Source organism: Embiotoca jacksoni, unplaced genomic scaffold (assembly GCF_022577435.1).
Source record: "Embiotoca jacksoni isolate LCO1_2020_lvr unplaced genomic scaffold, fEmbJac1.0.p SCAF_8, whole genome shotgun sequence".
Lineage (NCBI taxonomy): Eukaryota > Metazoa > Chordata > Actinopteri > Embiotocidae > Embiotoca > Embiotoca jacksoni.
Window position 1 is genome coordinate 8,715,431 of NW_027185436.1, and position 22,093 is coordinate 8,737,523.

A 22,093-nucleotide genomic window follows, 5' to 3' on the forward strand; every position below is an offset into this window, starting at 1 on the left:
TCATTTCTCTCCATCCAAACTTCCATTTTTTCTGACACCCTGTGTCCAATATTACACAATGCCTCCCCTCCTTTAATCTGTCATTAAAGCCACTTACACCAGTAATGTGGCAGCTGATTACAGTGCACTGATTACTTGACAGACGGTCATCAATCATGAGGAGGCAATGAGGGATGACATTTCTCAATCCTACTGTCAGACTTCTATGAGTGCCTTGATGTTATTTGTGCGATTAGTCAACTTTTATGTTATTTGTATTGTCGCTAAATCCGTCATTTCTTGTAGAAACAGCGGCTACAACTTGTAGCTTGTAGCTTGTAACTTGTAGCTTTTAGAAACAGCAACACATTTCAGCATTGCTTTGGACTCAGATTGTGACGATCCCGTCCCACATAGCTAAAATTGAATTTAAAAAAAAAAAGCCCAGTAGCTCTTTTAAGTTTGGCCGTGCTGGAATTTCCATGCCTTTGTGCATAGGCTTCTTGGCTACCGCGGTTGGTTTTGTCACCTTCAAGCTTCCTCTTTGTACATTTCTGTGACTGGTCTAAAATCTAACATGAAGAGTTGTGATGCTTTGCTAGAAAAAAGCTTCCCCTTTCCTGCTCTGTTCACTGCCTTGGTTTTCCTGTTTCTGTTCAGCACTTGATAAGGGCCTCTCTTATCTTTCCATCCATCCATGTCCAAGCTCCTCCAGTGTATAACCTTTCTTTTAATGTCATTTTTTTCTTTATGAATTTTTCTGCCATCACTTCTGAAATAATTCATTTTCATCCACAACCAGCATTATTTTTCTCCCTTTTCTTGATCCTCTCTAATTCCCTCCTCCTCCATTTCATCAGTCCATGACTATCTATCTGAGTCCTTTGCTTTTCTGCGTCCCATGGATTCCCCATCCACGCTATAAGTGATCAAATGCTCCAGCAAATCAATCACGCTACACTAGTGGTCATATTACTCTGACTCACTCATTATGTGCAGAAGCACTAAATCAATACTGTTCCTCATCACGCTGAGGGTCACACAATCACCACCACAGACTACAGCATATGAGGTGCCCCAATGCTCTGGGCCTGTGATAAGTCATACATCCAGTTCCATTCAATCTGCTACCCCTCACAGCTGCCTACAGACCTGCAGCAGTGGCTCTGATGCCTCAAGGCAGCTGTGAAGCCACAACAGTGATCTTTACAAGCTACAACAGCCTGAGGTAAAGAAACTGAAAATTAAGTCCATGGTCATGGGTTGCATCAACCTTCCTCATTCTCTGTGATTTAAAAGTGTTTCATCATATGAAGCTGATTAGTTCTTTCAGATTATGCATCTATTTTCTTTTTTATCTCTGCTATGACTGTGTATCTCTTCTGAGCTCATACACAAACACATAGTCCTATTATACAGGAATCCATAATTTGACCTCGTGCTAAACAGAACACACAAAATGTGTCATCCCATCCGCCCTGATGTTATTATGATACCTTCCTTTCTTATCACCAATTTATTTTCCATATTAATGCAAAATGCATTAAAGTAACACAAAGGGGAGGGGGGGAGCAAACATTCAGACAGACCAGCAAACTAATAATCTAGTGTTAGCTCACCCAGCAAAGCTGACATGTTCTGGAAAATTCGGAGCAGCTCGGGGGTGATGGCTGGGCTGTTCTCCAAAGTCACCAACCTGCATGATGACAGGGAGGAAGGAGGAGAGCAGGCAGAGGAGGAAGTAAAAAAGAAAGATGAGAGAAAGAGAGTGAACACAAAGGAAACAAATAAAAGAGAAAATAGGAGAAGAAAGAGCGCAATAAACATAGATGAGAGGTAGCCCCAGAAAATGGCACAAGAAACAGAAAAGGAGAAATTACAGAGACAGACAGAAAAAGAGAACATATGAATCACTAGGCTGGAAAAACATAATACACTGTGAAGGTGGTGAAAAAGGAAAAAGTTTTTTCTGTGTCATGGCAAATCTGATCAAAAGAAATGTGTTATATAAATCTGATTATTGGTTGATTCAGGCAATATACTGACACAAGGTTGACAGTTATACATATTTTATTCTGAAGTAAAGAGAGCAAATTGAATTTTGGCGACTGGTAAAACTTACGAAGGAATATTAGGTTAGACAGGGTGCTGTAACTTCCAATAGCTTTATTAAATTTAGAGCATTTTTCATACTTTTCACACTTGAGTTGTAGTTGTAGTTGTGTTGACTGCCTTATGCAAAACTTCAATCTACATATAAATATGGCATGGATCCTCCAAGTCTCTCCCCTAATGTTTAGTCATATAGAAGTGGGTTGTCAAAGTAATTTACATATCAAGATCTTCTAACAAGTACCAAACTATGTTCATAATGGTTCTATGTTAAAAAGGGAAAGCATGCACATGTTCACCTGTTTACATTTGCAAATGTGTGGATACATGTTTACATTTTCATTTTCTTAAGAGAGAGTATGTTACAGACAAATTCTCAGCCATCCTTTGTTTGTCTGTCCTTCTCTTGTTTGTTTATGTCTAGCTCAACCAGCCTTACATGGGCCTTAAAAACATGTATAAAATCATTGGACCGTTGTTTGCCTGATATTCCCGGACCCAAATTCACTCCATCAATATATCGGTCAGGGAACGCTCCATCAAGCATTGTCTACAGTCGCCGCAAGTGAATTTTTAAAATATTGGAGAAGCCTTTAACCAATCAGCATTGACCACCGTATGATGTATGTTGTGCAGCAAAACTCACTAAGCTTGTAAACAACACAATGCAAACCTCAATGCAAATGACAATTGCTGACCTTTTTTTTTTTTTTTCTTCCAATTTTAAGCAAAGTCCTTACTCTGGCTTCAATTCCTCGATATTTGCCAGTGTTGCTACAACTGTTCGTATCTTCATCTGCATGACTTCACCATAGCCACCCGCACTGGTAGCTAATGAGTCCGCCCTTCAGAAGTGTCTGAGCAAACCTTGATGCAAACAGGGTTTCCAGACTTTTTTCACAGCAAAAACTGAAGCTGTGAGCAATAGGCAAACAGAGTCAAAACTCTGAAGCAAAATATCAAATGAAAATATCTATTAATATCCGCTAAGCCACTTTTAGTTTTTCTGTCAACTGGGAAGAAAAAAAAAAACTTTTTTTATTTTTTTTTTATTTTTTTTTTTAGGGGTAACAGTTAATGCACATAGGGGAACGCTGAATGATTAAAAACCCCGGTAGAGTTCACAACCTACTTAAGATGATTAGACATAAACATGGAAGAAACTGAGTGGCAGAGAGAGAGAAAAAAACACAGTCAATGAAAGAAAAAAGTAAGAGAAAATTACACTAACGTCATAAACAAAGCAAACGAAATTTTAGGGCACGACTGTTTATCAGGCAGGATAAAAGACAGGACAGGGACACTGGGCTGAGGCTTGGTACTACAAGCGCACAGCATGATGAACAGTGACTTTCCCCACAGGGACAGATAGAAAAAAATTAGATTAGGAGGGAGGTAAAAAGAGATGATGGCAGAGCAATAAATGGTAACCTGGTAAATTCTTCGCTATAAACTAAATCTTTGACAGCCAACGCATTCAGTTGTTGAGATTGCTTTAAAAGAGCGCATTCCCAGAACAATAACATAAGGGCAAGGCTGTGAGCCACATAAATTATCAACAGCTTCATCACCCACCAAGAGTGCTGCTTGTGACAGAGCAAATGCAAACAAGATGTAAAGGTGAGCCTCTTTACCACTACTTATCGGCCAAGTGTTTGAATTTGGTCCCCAGATATTCACTCAACATGAGTCAGCAAATGAGGCTGATGACTAATATAACAAAAAGGACTCCTGAGTAAATGGAGCCACACAATAAAGGGAGAAAGAGAAAAACAGCTATAGCCTTAGTATGCATCTGTTGGCGCTTTTGTGACTGCATTCGGAAGTGCTTCATAAATGTCGGCCTCTGGGAGTTTTTCCTAGAACTAAATGTTAGCGCACTGCATGTGTGTCCATACCAGAGCTCCAGTCCATCTTCTAGCAAATACACATGTGGAGGCTGAGAAACATCAGTGCTCAGCTGGATGACCGGAAGGAGGAAAGGGTACAGGTTTTTGCTCTCTGCCCCAAGGCCCTGTGAGAACACAAAGACAAAGGAATTTAAAAACCTGATAACAAATGGAGACAGGGAACCTAAAAAGTGTACCTGGCAGGCTTCAGTTTAATAGGTGTTCATTACAGATCACCGAATAAATGTACGGAAAAGTTCAACATGCGACTGACCCTTTCCCAACTATAACCATGAGAGCATACCTTGTTCTGACCAATTTATCAATCGACTAATTTTAGCAGCTGATATTAGCTTGTCAGAGTTGTATCTTTACTGGCACATATGTTTTCTGATATGTGCTGATATGAAACTTGTTTTGTTTTTTGTTTTTTTCACTTATTGGTCATTCTCATTTGAATAAAATGGGAGGGATTTTCCTTTAGGACAAGTTTCTTGGCATAGTCAAATTCACAAACCGCTTTGTTACACATGAATTGGACATACAGTAAGTATGTATATAGTGTAAAGATAGAGAAGGAGAATGAACAGATGAACAGTGTGTCACCTTGACCTTTACAGTACATGTGCAAACCAAACCCATTACCTCAACAACATTGGTAGATTTGGCTATACAGCTGTCTTACATTAAGGCTCAACGCCAAAAAGCTCTTCATCCCAACGGCTCCTGAATATGAATACAGCTGTAATTGATAATTTTACATCTCCATTTTTGGAATAACATCAAGTCATCTATTATTTTATGTGCTTGAGGTACACTATGTAGATATAGATTTTACATCCAATGGTGACAGAGTGCAGCCCAGAGTTGGCATGAAAATGTTTTCAAATGCATGAGTGACCAATTATAACTGGAGTCGGCTTCCATGTTTGCAGATACAGTGTCCGTTGGAAAATTGCAACAACTGCAAATTGTCTACTTTCAAGCAGTTTATACTGCTGCTTTATGTCTAGTGTGTGTGTGTGTGGGGGGGGTATGTGTGTGTGCATGTGTTTAGCTGCTGGTAAAGCACAGTTGTTTAAGGAATAATAATATTTCATAATTACGTAATATTTCTATCTGTAATATCTCCTCTCTTAGGGACATGAAGACTACATCCATTTGACTACATACTGTGAAGTAAACTCACCTAACATAAGAGCTTACAAAACAGAGGACAAAATATTACGTTCTTTAATGCATTTTAGAAACTTGACTTAACTCTCATAACAAATTTCCCCTCGGGGATTAATAAAGTATATACCTACCTACCTACCTACCATATTAAAAATATGATTATATATACCTTTAATAGACCTTCATGACTGCAGACATTGAGATTAAATTATTAAAGAAAAGCGCCGTATAGCTTTAACTACACCAAGCTAAACTGTGTAGAACAAAGCTGTGCCTCTCATTTCAAATACTGCCACTTAGCATTAGTTCATTGATTTATTCATATTCATTGTATTGTTTGTTTGGTAATGAACAGGAATTTTTTTTTAAATTTTTTTTTTCCCCAGGTGTTGATTATATTCTGGAAGAACCTGGATCAAACACAACAAACTGAATTGGTATGAACAAAATATTGCAAGTTCAGAGTGTATTTCATTAAAGGCAAAGTATAACCCACCCTCAATCAAAACTGTCTGCACAATTACTGACAATACAGGCAAACACACGTGTTTTTATACACAAATAGTTTTGCACGCGCACACATGAACTCAAGCACTTAAAGTTACAACCTTTAGCACTAACAACCGTGTTTGGTCTTAGTTATGAATTACGCCCTATGAAATACTCTTTCCCCTTGAAACATAGCTTCCATCTTCTTCACACAAACCCTGAAACTACTGTCTGTCGATGAAAACTTGCTATGAAAAACACCATGCCCTTTCAAAGCACCCTGTCACTTCAAGGTTTTCTCAGCCTCTTTATATACTCACGGAAAATCCTCAAGTGAGAATGTGGAAGAGGGTAATGAGGGGAAGGTGCTAGTTATGTGTGCGTGTTCTTACACCCATTGCAGACACATAAATCTGTGGGGACTCGCCTCCATTTTAGGGACATAAACTCTTGGTTTAAGGTCACAGTTAGGGGCAGGGTTAAGGTAAGGCAAGTAGTGGTTGTGGTTACAATTAAGTTAAGCTTCAAAAGTCCTCAAAATTTATGGAAACAGATGTGCATGGGTGTGCATTTGCAGTGGGGAAATGAGTCTGTTTGAAGGCACAAAGGATCCAAAGCAGTGTTTCTGAACTGTCACCACTGCTTCACTGGTGACGTGACATTAATTTGGCCTTAATATGCTCCCTCAAGGATCTATGTGGGTGTCACAGAGATGGAGCCTTGCTCAATCCCCAGCTGGCACAACGTCACATCTCTATCACAAGCAACAAGTCTTTTGCAGGCAAAATTCATACAAGTTTGATAACAAGCAAGCCAAGAAGGCAGCTTTTATGAGCGTACGAGTTGACATAATGCCATCAGATCATTAACAGGCATGAATGAGTTACGCTGTGAGAAGGTAAACACCGCGCTGTTCCTAAGTGTTGCAGTTGTCCTTTGTATTATACATGGTTGATATTTGGGAGTGTTGCCCAAATTCTGTGTGCTTTGCTGTGTGTTGAGTGGGGAAATAAAAAAAAAAGATCACGCCTAAACCAAAGCATACGTGAAAGATTTGACGACTACTACATAAATATTTCTGTACAGTAGCACTAATATGACTCAAAAAGTAATCCAAGAAAACATAGTTTTTCTTTACTTTTTTAAAGTACGCATTATATTACAGATATTACAAACTAATTAGTATGTGATATGTGCAAATACTAATATGGATTATCTAACACAGTTGGATAATCCGAAGCCTTTCAGCTGTGCAGCCTCAATGTCTGAATTCAGTTTGCCAAATGTGTACTGGTGTTACTCTCTCAAATGGAGCATGTCTTTATCACCAAGTGTTTCATCTCCCAGAAGTAATGAAGCTGCAGCCACATGGGGTCCAAATATTATTGAAGGGTGAGAAAGGCAGCTTTAATCCTATAGGGAAAAGTGCTTCTGTCTCAGGCTATTTTTTTGTAATTTAAAAACCCCCTCTAATGAAAATCAAGCTTTTAACCTTGTTAACATGTCAAAGTGGTTGCATGGTACAAGGCATATTATGAGTGAAATAACAGTAAACCTCAAGATTGAGCATTTCCACACTCAAAAACATGGGTTAAGCCAGCCAAGAGTTTCACACATCACATACCTAAGGAAACCAAACATTGCAGGGTGGGTTTTTCCATATCATTGAACAGCCAGCTTGAGCTGCAAAGCAAGTGGCGGAGGGGTGGGTGAAGATATAAGCTGGGACTATTTGCATATACATAGACCTGAGCATACTGAATGAAGGCAAAGGCGCAGGGTGACATCTAAGCCACTTTAAGACATTAAAACATCTAAATGTGTAATTTTGATGAATAGATATGTTTTTTTAGGGGTTTAATCAATGCACAGAGAGGAACTTTAAAGAGAGTGACAATCGTATGTAAACGTGAGAGCAAGCACTAGTTGTTTTGGTGATGTGCACCTCACCAAGCTCTCTTTCGCAGACATTGTGCAACTCAGTTTTGGAGCCCGGGCAACATGTGGCCAGAAAAAATAACAACACACTTTTTGCTTGATCCACTGAACAGTACCATTTATCACACGGCAGAATCTGGTAATGCTGCTTGACTGATAAGGAAGTTACTGCACACAAACATTGAGCATGCAGAAATGGAAGTAGAAGATGCACGATACCTGCACTAGGTGGACGAGTGTAGTGAGAATGGCACATCGAAGCATGTTGTGTTCTTCAGACTGCTTCCAAAGGAGTGGCAGGTACTGAACCAGACAGCCTACATATGGTCGGATCTGAAGCAGAGGAACAATAAAATGAAAAATAAGAAGCAAAGTACATATTCCTGTGATTCAATTTTAGGTTCCACAAAAGCTAATATGCTGAACTCATATCCAATTTGTTTTACAGTCTCCTGTGGAAAAAGCTGAAATTTAAAAAAAGTATTGTTTGGAGAAGGAAAAATAGTGATTTCTGCTTTCTGCTTTCTGAGCAAAGTACGATGCATATTTATCACATGCCTAAACACACATACAGAATACTCAACCAACTGCTTATTCAGACTCAAAATGGTGTTAACATTGTGTATGCAGGATAAAACAAAACAAAAATCAACAATGCAATAAGTGTAATGTTTCCTCTCAAAGCTTTGTGGATTTGGTTAGTTGTTTTTTTTTCAGCAGGAAATTCAGACCTCAATACCCTTAGCTTTCATCACCTCTATGAGGCCAAATCAGCTACTAAATAACAGTTTTAGTGGAACCACTGAGAAAATAAAACACTAAACAGGTAGATGAAAATACAGAATATAAACTTTTCTCTTAGTCCAACGGAAAATTAGATATCTGCTAACATACTTTCATGTGCAAGGTAGTAGAAAGATGTCCAGATTTTTTAGTATGCATTTTAAAATCATACTGACAAAAACATCTGACTAAACATTGGAGGATATGAAACATGCATGTACATTTTCATACAAGAACTTTGATAAACGTCACCACAGTTAATCTTCCTCAGATGTGACTTTGCTCCATACCACAGCGACCTCCATAACAGTCTGTTCTTATACCAAAATGGGCTGCATCCTCTGTTCTACTTAATTTACATCAAGTTCTTTTGTGTTACATACAAAAAAAATCCAGGTAGTGAGACATCAAATGGATGCCATCACTCTCAATACTGTGTGAAATTGGAAAATGTGATGGCACACTGTGTAATGTAGGCGCAGTTGACTCCAAGATATCCACGTATGGTATTGAATAAGAGCTAGAACAAGTGCTCTGCTTTTTTCATGCGCTGACTTGCGCTAACCCTTCGAATTCCCTGTAGTGCCTCTGTGGCCAGGCTGCGGACCCCAAACTGTGTTTTTTTGCTCCATTACACCTTCATAAGGAGCCAGCTAGGAGCAGAGGGGGCAATATAAAAAGAAACACGGCATACAGCCTTGAGAAGAGAGATCAAATGTGAGAAAAACAGCTCCACAAACCAGCCTTGGATGGCATTTGTGAGACTGACAGCATAAAAAGGAGAAAAATCTCATCATATCTGTCATCGCGTTCATTTCAACTCGAGCTGCACTCATGGTTTCATTGCCTAGTTTTCTCAACTGCTGCCACTCTTTGTGGGTTCAAAATCCCTTGTGAGAAAGGTTAGAATATTAATGGGACTTCCACTGACTCTAGAAGTTTAGCAAGGGCCAGCGACTGGGGAGGACTTAACCAGACTGACACTTCACTAAGATGAAAGCCCTTTCTGTGACAGATTTAAGTCATTTAAGAGAAGATGCTTAAAATGGATCTGAAAAAAAACCTTGGAGGGGGGGGTCATCAAGAGGAAGGTAACATTTTTTTAAGGGGTTGGCAGTTAAATGGATTAGAGCGATTTAATGGATGCTCAGGGGGGGATATCTATATGGCCACAAAAGCAATACAGTGGCAGAGAGGATACTGTATCTTCATGGTAAATGAGAGCAGACATCAGAACAAGTGCTGCCTGTTCTGGGTTTTGTACCCTCATGGTTGAAATGCACTTATTGTAAGTCGCTTTGGATAAAAGCGTCAGCTAAATGAAATATAATGTATGCAATGTATGTAATGTAATGTAATGCCTGTGGCCTTTTGATTTACAAAGAGTCAAGAATTGGACTAAGTCACTTTGCAAATGCCAGTGTTTGAGGAAGTGAGAAAAATCAGTCATGTCTGGCTATCTTTGAGGACAGATGATTGTTCTACCTCTGGGATTTGGAGATAGTACAAGGTGACAAGTGTTTCACGTCTGTGTTATAATGTTTTAAACAGCTTCGCATGTCCCCTACAGAGTCAGTAACTACTGTTTGTGCTGTTATTCACAAAGCATGCGGTAAATTACATCTCCCCAGATGTGCGACACAAGGGCTACTTCAAAGATATTCAAGTTTTTTCCTGAACTTCAATTTTCATAATGGAAAATGGTAGTGGTAAAGAAAAGAATAGGAAAAGTAATATGTGACTTTTGTTCCAAACACTTAGTTTAATCATGTAAAATCTCACCTGGATGTTTACTCTCTCAATGACACAGGAGATGACATGGAGCACCTGCATTTTGGTGTCGCACTCTGTCACCTGCTGCAACAACTGGAAGAGGAGTCCAAAGATTGACTCAAGATACTACGACAAAAAGACAGAGTTTAAATGTTAGAAAAAAGGAAGTTGTTCTGCTGAAATCATTATTTATTTATTTGTTGTTCTGAAATTTGAAGCTTGTACTCACTGGGAGAAATTGTTCTGTCCGGAACTCAAAGTCATCCACAGGTGATCATGAGTCAAGGATGAAATCAAACTGCTTAGGATAGACAGATAGATAGCAAGCAGTTCACCAGCAGGCACTAAAACATTCTTCATTTGCTTTAGCAGCCACAATGAGTCTTAAATAACAAGCATGATTAATTCATTAGCTGCAAATAGTGTGAGCGTGAGAAGGATATTGAGTTTGAGGGTTGTAGCCGTCTCAATCCGCACCTACGGGGAGAGGGGGGAACAAACAGTTTATTATTAAAGGCAAAACTAAACATCACTCTTCATCTTCAATCAGTGCACTCTGGGTTATTAGTTTATCAAAACTACAGAGAAAGAAGACAGACTGAGTTTGTGGTTTGAGGTTGTGGTGAACAAAGCTATGAAAAAAATTAGCAAAAGAAATATACAAATAGAGAAACATGAAGAGAAGATAGCCAACCAAACACAAAGAACATAATTACATTTCGTTTTTAATGGCAGCCTCAGGAAAATCAAAATAACCATCCTCACTTATAGCAAAATCTTTTCAGAAATGGTCACTCAGCAAGCTAGCTGAATCTAATGTAAAAGGAAGCATCCATTCAATTTTTCTGCCCTGGAAGTGTCAGGGTGATGGAGGTGGAAATGGCAACCAGGGAGAAAGTGATCAGATTGAGGAGAAGATATTTAAAAAGGTAAATGAGTGAAGAGAAAGGTAAGGGGCTGAGAACTCAATTAGAGCTAGTTATTTCACAACATATTCACAGCAAATCATGTCTCTCTGGGTTCATTAGCAAGAGAGCATGTGTGATTTTTGTCTGACTGTGTGGAGCAGTGCTGCGATCTATGAGAGTCTTTGGAAGCTTTGTTATGTATTTTTACTCCACAGGTGTGTATTTAACCTGTAATTGGAACAGGGGATGGCGTAAATGAAAACTAAAAGCTATCCATCTTTGAATTATAAATACAAGCGTGGCGAGTCTGCTGCTTGAGCTGCATATTTCACTCACATTATCATTTATAATAATAATAATATTTTTGATACAAGTCCACCTCTGTGTTTCCTTTACTGGATTTTTTTGACACCATAGATCATTAAACTAACTGGAAAACCAACTTGGCCTCTCTGGCTTGGGTCTCCCATGGTTAAACTCAAACTTATTGGAAAGAACACGGGGTGTTTCATCTAATAGTACGACATAAATATTTGCTGTTGATATACATGGAGCATCCCTGGGCTCTATTTTTGGCTTTCTCCTTTTCTCTCCATATCTCACCTCTTAGCCAAAATATAGGCAGCCTCAGCACGCGAGCATCCAAGCTGTGTCCCTGTCGATCTACTTTTCCTGTTTTAGGAACTCATTGCAGAGAAACAGTGTTTACACTGCTCTGTTTACAGCAATATCATTTTAAATACAGCAGCTTAGAGGAAACAGAAGTTTGTGTGTCTTCATATAAAAAGAGTTAGACCCTGACGCGAAAAACGCTTTTCTTTAGTTTATATTATTCAAAAAAAAGTTTGTCGTATAGCATAAGTCACCCTGCTGTATCTACCATGAAAAAATAAGTCATTTGAATACTCATTTTCTTCTTATAAATATGGATAATCCTAGATAATTATGTTGTTTTAGATGATAGCATTCATTTGAAGGGTGAAAATGTGCTTTCAGTATTAAATTTTCTATTCATAAATCATAAATACATCCATATTTGGGGTTGAGCCTCTGAAAACACACAAACTATCTTCATTAAAGTGGTTGGAGTTTCTCTTTACATACTCTCTTTTTTTTTTTACTTTTTTTTTTTACTTTTAATGCCAATCAGTTCACATCAAAGGTAAATCAGCTTTTTGAAAGTTACTTATTTTGCCCCCTGCTTATATTTTCAAGGATCAAACCAAAAGTGAGATATCACTTCACTAGCTGGTGCCTTTTCCAAATTATGATTTGACTGGTTTAAATGAGCAGAAGGCTTTTAAAAAAAAATGCTACAAAAACAACTTCCAGATCTTTACCACACGCGTGCCGCTATCACAGGGAATCACAACAGTAAAGCTGATAACATTTATACTTCTTATAACTAACTACAAACAGTCTGTGTTTATGGGGCACTGAGAGCAAATAGACTCGAAGGCTGCCGTAACACTCCCCATTTAAAAGAGGTAATAAGCATAATTTAACATTGATTTGTCAAGAGAGCACTTCATCAATATTTAACACTTGCAATAAGAGCTTCGATATCCCCTGTAGTGACTCAATAATAATCTGGAAACCAAAACCTCAAATTCAGTTATGTCCTTAGAATACAATTAATAATGTGGTCAAAGAGTTTCATCCTCTCTCAAAAGAGCAGCTTTGAACTTTGAACTGAAAGTTCAATCAGCAAGATATTAAAGTCTGTCATGTCAACACAAACCTATCCAATAGAATTAAAACTGGGTAAGTCGATTAATTGTCCTTCATTCACAATAATTTCAAACACATCTTATGTTGAAATATATAGAAGATACAGAAAGCCCCTGAAAAATGTACATTGCAGATATAAAATTGCTTAAAGTTGAATTTAAGACTGAGCTGGATTCAGAGGTGTACAAATTGCAGCCTGTGTCTGCAGGATTATTAAATATTGAATAAAGTTTTAGTAATGCTGAATACATTAACAAGGAACAAAAGGAGTATGTTGATGAATGGAGGCCCATCTGTCGCCATCAGCGCTGGCCTTGCTGGCAAGTCAAACACTAATGAGAGAAACTGCATTCCAATTCAACAGAACCCAGAAGATAATAGATTGCTTGATGAAATTCTCAGATGGGTCTCATACATGCACATACATAATGTGTGACAATCATTCAGTCAAAACAATTACTTCACGTTATTATTCATTCTCAAACTATCTGCGAGGGATTAAAAAAAAAAAAAAGAAAACAGGTTCAAACTAAATGGAAAAGTGTATCAAAGTTGAATCAGTGTTTTATTGAACCACTCTAGTGAATGCGAACAGAACAAAGACGATCTTTAACTTGGAAACTACTCTGTGAAATGCAATACCAGCTGCCAAACAATTAGTTGGAGTAAACTACAAACTGATGATGAATTGTGTTCAACCAAACGGCATGTATATTAACAATGTAGCGTGCCAATAATTATCTTGGGGCCTATTTACGCCCAAAAAGATAAGCACATTCATGTGAGTGCACACAGGCACGGACATTCATGCACAAACACTACAGATTATTGCAAGGTAGACAACTCGATCCTACCAGGGAGAGACACACAATGAAACTCCCATTCTGCAAACCAGCCTTAAACTACTGTCCTAAACCAATTAGCAGTTGCCTATTTCCTTCAGAACTTTTGAGAATAAAGCACACAAAAAAATCGAATAAGCCTAAAAGACGGGCGGACGTTTAATTTAAGGACACATATTTATGGAAGCCACTTTATGTAACAAATATTTGAGCCAAATTGTAATCTCATGAGATTCCCATTCAAGCCACTCCAATTTTATATTTGCTAAATTCTCTCCTTGTTGTCAGGTTTTAAACTGTAATTCCAGTAACAATTTGTAGTTGAAAACTGATGTCTGTCAGGATAGTGAGTTTGCTCTACAGCAAGCAAAAACATAATACCTGGGATTAGTATCATGAGGCAAAAGTTCATATTTAAAATATTAAGCAAATTTTCAGAAGTCAAGGAAATGTGTGCAGAAATGGGACAAACTGTTGAAAATAAAGTCAGTTCGATGTTGCCAAAGCTGGATAAGCAACAAACTCTCAAGCACATCACCTCCCACCCAGAATGCAAATAGTCTGAAGCCAGAAGGAGTTGAACTAGTCGCAAGATCATGTTCAGCTCTTATTCTGAATCTGTGAGTAAAAATCAAAGAAAAATGCAGCTGCAAGCAAGAAGAGGAGACATGCGAAGGAAATGAGGAGGAAAAACTGGCAAAATGCGAGCAGCAGGTATCAGTGATCTGTGATTCAGCTCATGAATGCCACTGATGAATGCCAATAAACTGCATGCATGCATATCTCACACAAAGCTACCAGGGGGTGTAACACTACCACAAAAATATGTATTTACTGTGTATATTTATATTTTTCAAAAGCATAGTAAATATAATTATATTAGCATCTTTGTTACAAATCAGTTACTTGAAAAACAAAAATATAGAAACTTTTTTTTTAACATGACTCTTGGAATGCACCTTCAGTTCATCACATGCCGAACAAAACATCTCACTGTTAGACTTCACGCAAGACATCAAGACGCTGCAGTGAGACGCCTCATGAAGAAAGAGGACAAATACGCTCGAGATATTTTAGTCACCTAACAGTTAACTTGAATTTCTAAGTTCCTTGAAATTAATCCTGTAGATAATATAGTACAGCAGAAATTAATAGAAAAAAAAGGAGAATAAAGATAAAGTCAGGCCAGCTGCTACAATACCACGAACTGTTCACTCTTCAACAAAATAAGACCATCTAGAATTTAGACATTTCTAATTGACAATTGATCAAAGAAATCCAAGGCACCAGTTTCAGCTTTAACAACATTAACCGACCACTTACTGAAACCTTTACATTTCAATGCAACTCTATCTAAAATTAAATTATTATAGTTTCTGCAACCTCTTCCTTTCTTTTATTCTGCAGGCAGTATCATTCAATAAAAAACAAGTTGCAACACTACAAAGCTTGGCAGTTATGCGCCTAAGTGGCCGAGCTGAGGGATGCTCATGAGGGTTAATCAATAAGACTCTTGCTGATGTCAATTAGGTACAGAAAAGTATGAGAGAAATATCAGTGTTATCTTAACTGATAGATATCGATAACCGATTGGACTGACTGATAAGAGGTGAGTTTTCTCCATTAGGTCATTAAAAGTTTATGATTGATAATTCATTCCACCCGAGAGTTTCTGACTGGCCCCGACAATATTGATGAGTAACCACAACATGACTGGTGAGCTGTTCAATGATGTAACAACAAGCTTGTGTAGACAGACCATTCAAAAGGCATCATTACCCTCATAAAGCTTGGAGACATTTCCAATATATAGCACGAGTCTTCACGCCAGTTTAACTTCACTGGGGGATAAAATCATTGGCAAGTAGAAAAGCTAATAATTTAATAACCCTTGCTACATAATATAAAAGAAAAAACAAATCATAACCTTGAGATCTGTATGCCAAGTATGCTCAACACAGAATAACTTCATAATGAGTCAACACGTGATTACATGGGGAAAAACATGACATACATAGAATGTTAATTACAGCTTATAGCTGCCTGCCAGTCATTTGTATCCACAAACAATGAAATGTAGGGTGATGTATCCAGCATCAGTTAATTAGCATCTATAGCAAAAGGTAGAATCAGGTCCCGTGGCAACGTATTGATGGCTGCGACCACAAGAGTAGCATGCGACATACCTGCGTCACCCTGTGTCAGTTCCCTTCATTTAAAACTAAAGCACCTGGAAATGTATCTGCCTGATGTGTACGATTACCTTAATTACATTGAAATCTTAATTACAATATAACCACATTATACTGGAAGTGTATTGGAAGCGGAGTGCAAAAATATACCTCTAAACGTTGCTGCCCACACGATGAATTATGAAGTAAGACAGGCAATTAGGCATAGAGAGTTTGAAGCCAGTGATTCATGAGAGTGGGTTATTAATGATGAGGTTTCCTTGAATTTCACTCTAAATAACACAAAATCGTCCACATCATTTCATATAAATTCTGTTAAAAAAAAAATATCAATCAAGTGCACGGCTCATGAAGCAGGAAACCCAACACTGGCGAAAAGTAATTTGAACGGAGGATGACTGCGGCATAATAACAACCAGGTTTCCAAAATAAGATTGGAGTTTATCAAGGCTGAATAAAAATGTTAATGGGTAAATAGAAAATGTAGTATTAATCTCAACAGCATCTGTTTTGAGACAAACAAAAGAAAATATCAAGGAAAATCTAAAATAATAATTCGAGAGCTAAGATGGCAAAATCTTGTTACAGTCCCTGACTGACGATCTTTGGCTTTGTTTGTAGAAAGCCGGCAGCATAATAGCCGTGGTTCCATGCTGTTAGGCAGAGAACTGTGTTTGAGTAGCTGACTGTGCACTTTCACTGATGGCCCATTTCAGTCATTATGAATTGGGGCTGGGCGATATGTACCAAAAGTCATATGCCAACATATTTTTGGCTGAGTGGCGATATACAATATATATCTAAACATTTTCTATGAAGTGGGTTGAATATTCATGTGCCAGTCAAAGCGACATGTGAAAGGTCACAAGCACTTTTATCAACACAGTGTGACTACAATATAATACAAAGGCAAGAGTTTCCTTCTTGATTGAAAATATACTGTTGCAAAACATGTAAATGAAAGATTATATGAAGAAAATAACCTATATTAAAGAGAGACAGGTCTTTCTCTGAGATCCTCCGTCAGTTGTTTTCATCATCAAACAGACTGACGTGCTGCTCCGGGTTACGGCACAGCTGTGTTATTGCTCTCTCAACCCAGTTCACTTGCTCCATTCTTCATCACTGCGTTTTATTACCGCTGTAAACTTAAACGATTTAAATGTTTCCAAGTTGTTCAGGTCTGTTAGCGACTTTAGCTCAGCAGTTAGCGGTGGCTTCTTTCCGGCTCTCTGCTGCTCAGTGTGTCTTGTGTTCAGTTATTCATCTGCCTTCTGTAGTAACAATCCAACATGTAACTACTGTAGTTTGTTTGCTGTAAATTAAGGCGGGTCTCAGTGAATTGGAAGCACCCGTAGAAAGCAAGAAGCCAGTGCTATGTTTTACCAGACGGCAATATAGGCAGCACTTAACACCAATAGCAGATATATCTATATAAACGATGTTGTCTCTTACAATATCCTCCAAAAAATATATATATCGATATATGGTCAAACGTATCGACCAGCCTTATTATGAATCTAATGTTTTCAAGGAGGAAAGCTGGCGCTCCAGTCATAATAAACAGCTTTAAAAAAAAAAAAAAAAAAAAAAAGACAGACTTTGCGTATGTAGCAGCCTTACCACTAAGTCGGGGTCCTGCATAAGGTTCAGGATGACCTCGTAGAGTAAAGGTCGTAGGTCAGATTTGAACTTAACGGAGATCCACTGTCCTATTAGCCAGATGACTCGTCTGCGAATCAACTTGTATCTGGAGGAGAGAAAAAGAGAGGCGTTAAGTTGTGGTGAAATAGAAATATTTCAACAGATGAATTCTCTGCACTCTTCATCCATATCCTAATTTGGAAAGATGAACCAGCTGTCTCTCTAATCGTATCCTTACAATTTATATGAAGTAGTGATGTAACCATCAAAAACTCCAGGGCCAGCTATTCAAATGATGAAATCTGTGCTGTCAATGCTTATGGCTCATCCTCGAAATTCTTCTATTAGGAGCTTGTGTATGCTGGAGACTGTAAATATGTGCTCTGACAGAGAGAGCCAAATATCACCGTGGCTCAGTGGTGGTAAGTAACTAAGTATATTTACTCAAGTACTGTTTTTTTAACACTATTTAATACTTACACACTTACTACATTTATTTAGTTACATTTCAAATGCAGATTAGACACAATGGATAATACAATAAGCTTTTAAAATATTGTTAAAGATGCACCCAGTTGTTTCCAACCTAATTGGCAGGTGTGTTATCAGTCATATTTCAGATGTCTGAGTTAACAACTCTACCAAACGCAGATTTTCTTTACTTCTAAACTTTTCACATGATTCAGCCCTCATATAACACAAAACATGGTGTTTTTTTTTTCTTCTTTCCTCAGCGAGTAATCATCTGACAATCCCTCAGATTTATGTGCTGGCCCTGGATATAAAACCAAATGTAAAGTAGTTCAAACCACCTTCACCTGCAGCAGCCACAACGGTAATATGCTGCTTACACACGGATGACTTCAGTATTAATAATCTAATGATGTGATAAACGATAGCATATCAGGCCGAGGGACCAAACCAGTATTTAACCACATTTTGTTACAAATACTTATGCACTGAAGGAACATTTTTCACGCACTGTGTAATTGAGTATTTTCACGTTGCATTATTGTTCCTTTTACTTTAGGAAAAGATCTGAATATTTCTTTCACCCCTGCGGTCACTGTATTACACAAATTCAACTCCAGGATTACGTCGCCCGCACTCAGTTTATGCACATTTTTCCATGCATGTGTAGTTCACTGCAAGAGAGAAGCAGATATAATGGCACTATTATAGAGAAAAGTGAGGAGGACAGGGGATCAATTCTTCAACAAAAAACGGATTGAGGTTAAAAAAGAAGATCACGGTGAAGAAAGTTAGGAATGAATATATTGCGTGCTTTTTTGAATGTTAAAAAAGAAAACCTACTGGGGCCGGTTGGTGTTGGATAGGAATTAAAATGCCCTACATTGCCTGTCCCAAATGTGAGGCACTGCTGTTGGGAAGTGTTGGTTTTTCAACAGTTGTATTGGGCAAGTGTCCCCCAGCATGTGCTCTTTTTGTATCTGAGGCAGAAACTGTTTCTAAGGACCGCCTTGACAGAGATGAGAGGACGGAGGGATGACACTCTTGTTGGCTTCTTGTCAAATATCCACAGGGAGCGAGAGACCAAAGTCTGGGCCGCTGGCCAGAGGGTACTAGACAACAGCATGACTCTGGACTTAGAGACGGCGTGTGTGTGTGTGTGTGTGTGTGTGTGTGTGTGTGTGAGAGAGAGAGTTTAATACTAATAAGCAAAAAAGCTTGCTTTTGTTTTTAAGAACAAAGACCAAGCATCAAGATTACCGTCACTAACAACATTAAGATAAATGCTATTTGTACTTGATTTCTAACCATCTTAAAAGCACAAGACGACACTGCTCAGAAGCAGTGGAGCATGCAAGGAGAAATAAACCAGCGTTCAATTACTTTTAAAGGAAAATAAAAGCAGCCAATCTGATTTTCTTAATGCCATAAACATATTGGAAGTTTGTCACACAATAGAGCAGGTGTAGCAAGGCCAGTCGACAGGCCATGGGCACATTCCCAGAGTTCTCTCTATTATCAGGTTGAATACAACAGCTTGGCACCAGCACACTGGCACTCCAATGTGAAGTGAGTGACATTACATGTAAATTATGAAATTACAGACCGTTATCCATCATCCCACTACCAGTCACAAAAATGCAATCTAGGACACTGACATTTTTTGGTGTATTCTTTAAGAGAACACAAGAAAAATTTATATTTTCCAACATGCAGTAGACGACCATTGGGGAAATACTATCTGTTTGAGTATGTATTAAAGCTTAAACTTAAGATACAAAATGAATTCTGAAATATTTCAACAATGAATTCTGATAGGAATATTTCATTATGACATTACATTTCATTTAGCTGACGCTTTTATCCAAAGCGACTTACAACACACCGATGGTACACCATCGGGAGCAGTTTTAGGGTTCAGTGTCTTGCTCAAGGGCACTTAGGCATGTGGACAGGAGGAGCTGGGGATCAGTGTGCAACCCACTCTACTGACTGAGCCACAGCCTCCCTCTCCATTATGCTAATTATTAGTCATTCAAAGCATCTGCGGAAGTGGCTAAAAGGTAATTGTTCCAACCAATACATACAACATATGGCTGGTACATGTGTGCCATCTTTGATATGTCAAATACAGAATATCTGCTTCAACCGGGGAGTCTACAGCTGGTACTGTTTATTATTAGTGCACCGGCAAAGTGGAAGAAAAGAACAAACGCAGATGGACAGGCAGGTTGATGTGGGTATTTGTTTATCAGTCAAAAGGTCAAGACATGACTCATCCATGCTAAACCTGTCTCCACCTCCAAAACTTCACACAGCTGTCAGGAACCCTGCTTGTCATTCTGGCGAACACGAGAAATCCATGGACAAAATATGATCGAAAAAGAATGGCAGAATCCTAATTTTACATTATCCTCCAACAAGATGACCTTTGTTTTTATTCAGTGGACATTTCCCCTTGATTAGTGACATACTTTGTAAAATAAGTAACCAGAATGTTGTGCAATGCTTCTTTTGTTTAATATTTAGTGTTTGCATGCGCTTAAATAATATGATTATTGCTTTGTTTCTGTGATAACTTTTTTTTTTTATGTGATGCAAATTGGAAACCCAATTTCCTTAATATGGATGAGGCGATTTCAGGCAAGTTCCTCTTGGACTGAGAATGTGAAGAGTGTCTCACAATGCTCGTTTGGTATTTGTTCTTTTGCATTGGGCCAATGCCTTTTAGCCTTTTAGCTACAGCCCTGTGAACAAATGTCAGTATCCTCACTAGGACTCCGAGTTTATTCTGCTAATGGTGTCAAAGACCTTGAAAGTTGCACTGGGAGCAGATACAAAAGAAACAGAAGTAAGCCGAGTTATACTAAAAGTAGTTTAAGAATTGGAAACTCCACAAATACAGACCTCAAACAGGCAATATTTATAATCAGGCAACAGTGTATTAGGTCATGAACCAAACAGTGTGAAAAGTCTCATTCATTCAGTCTGACTCATTGACCTGGCCAGCTCAATCAATTTAAAAATCCAATGTGATTGTTTTTCTTCATCACACCTTCAACATTTACCCCAGGGTGAACGCAACCACCTCAATTATGTTTGCAATATGAAGCTAACAAAAATCTATCTGTGGTGTCAAAAAATACCAATAAGGGAAAGTAAAGAGAACCAGTAGACCAAACAATTTTACAGGATCTATCGGTTACCCAGGATACGGACCGCCTTTTATAACTTTTTGCAATTTTGACATTGCCACGAAAAGCCAAATGTGGCAAGTGTTTCACAGACTGGTTTGCAAGCAGTCTGACAGATGAATAATAGTGGAACATACACTATATCTGTATCTGTCTGTGGAGGTGACACAAAAAGCTCCTCCTGGCTATTTTCAGATGTCCACATAAGTGATACTAAGGGTGTGTGTGGCGAAGCCCAAGTATGAGTCGTGTAAGTTTGTTGTGCATATATGCATGTGTGTATGTGGACTTCAAGATCACTTGCCGTCCTCTCTTTGCTCTAATGAATGATGACTCATCACAGGTATGTCAACTGTTTTGGCTGAGGCAGAGATGGAAGCAAAAGACTGACAGTGATTCAAAATCAAAGTATGAGTGCGCAAGTATGACTGCATACTGCGTGTTTGTGTTGTTGTTATGTAAAAAAAGTGACAACTAACCGAGTGGCTGCCTGAGGCCCAGCCACAGGAGCAGGTCGCACACAACAGCTTTGCTGACAGATATGGTTAATAATATTTACACTGTGGCTGCTTCATGCTGCGTGTTACAGATAGATTTACGCGGGTCGCAAGCTGAAATCAGTGAAGAGGCAAAACAGCACTATCACAGCCCATTAAGGCAAAGATTATGAAACCTGCAAGCAAATACGTAAACACGTACACAACTTGACCATGAACGGTAGGGAATATTACCCTTCAAGTTTGCATTCTATGGCTGCACTGGATGACGGAGAGGCTCAGACCCACCCGATGTAAAGCCGAGGGGGATTCGCCTCATCCAGACATCCATTACAATCATGAACATAGAAACTTGAAGGATATTATCCTCCTTTTACCGCGACCAATTGCCAAAAAACTGTCAGTTTTTCAGTTTCCCGTGTAAGCAATTCTTATCTCACTTTTAAACTTTGGCACCGCAGAATTCCTGATGTTT

General features: G+C 38.5%; 1 protein-coding gene across 2 annotated transcripts in view; it reads right to left on the reverse strand.

The window, feature by feature from the left end:
- ipo11 (importin 11) overlaps window positions 1–22,093 on the reverse strand; it is a 112,203-nt gene that overhangs the window by 49,658 nt on the left and 40,452 nt on the right. For both annotated transcript variants that reach the window (XR_011179768.1, XM_069178508.1), the window contains exons 16-22: window positions 17,436–17,562; window positions 10,583–10,616; window positions 10,369–10,409; window positions 10,149–10,265; window positions 7,803–7,916; window positions 3,990–4,105; window positions 1,599–1,675 (exon numbers count right to left, since the gene is read on the reverse strand). Coding sequence is in view for 1 of the 2 variants with exons in the window: in XM_069178508.1 (XP_069034609.1) it covers window positions 1,599–1,675; window positions 3,990–4,105; window positions 7,803–7,916; window positions 10,149–10,265; window positions 10,369–10,409; window positions 10,583–10,616; window positions 17,436–17,562 (626 nt within the window). In the remaining variant the exon portion in view is untranslated. The remainder of the gene's footprint in view (window positions 1–1,598; window positions 1,676–3,989; window positions 4,106–7,802; window positions 7,917–10,148; window positions 10,266–10,368; window positions 10,410–10,582; window positions 10,617–17,435; window positions 17,563–22,093) is intronic.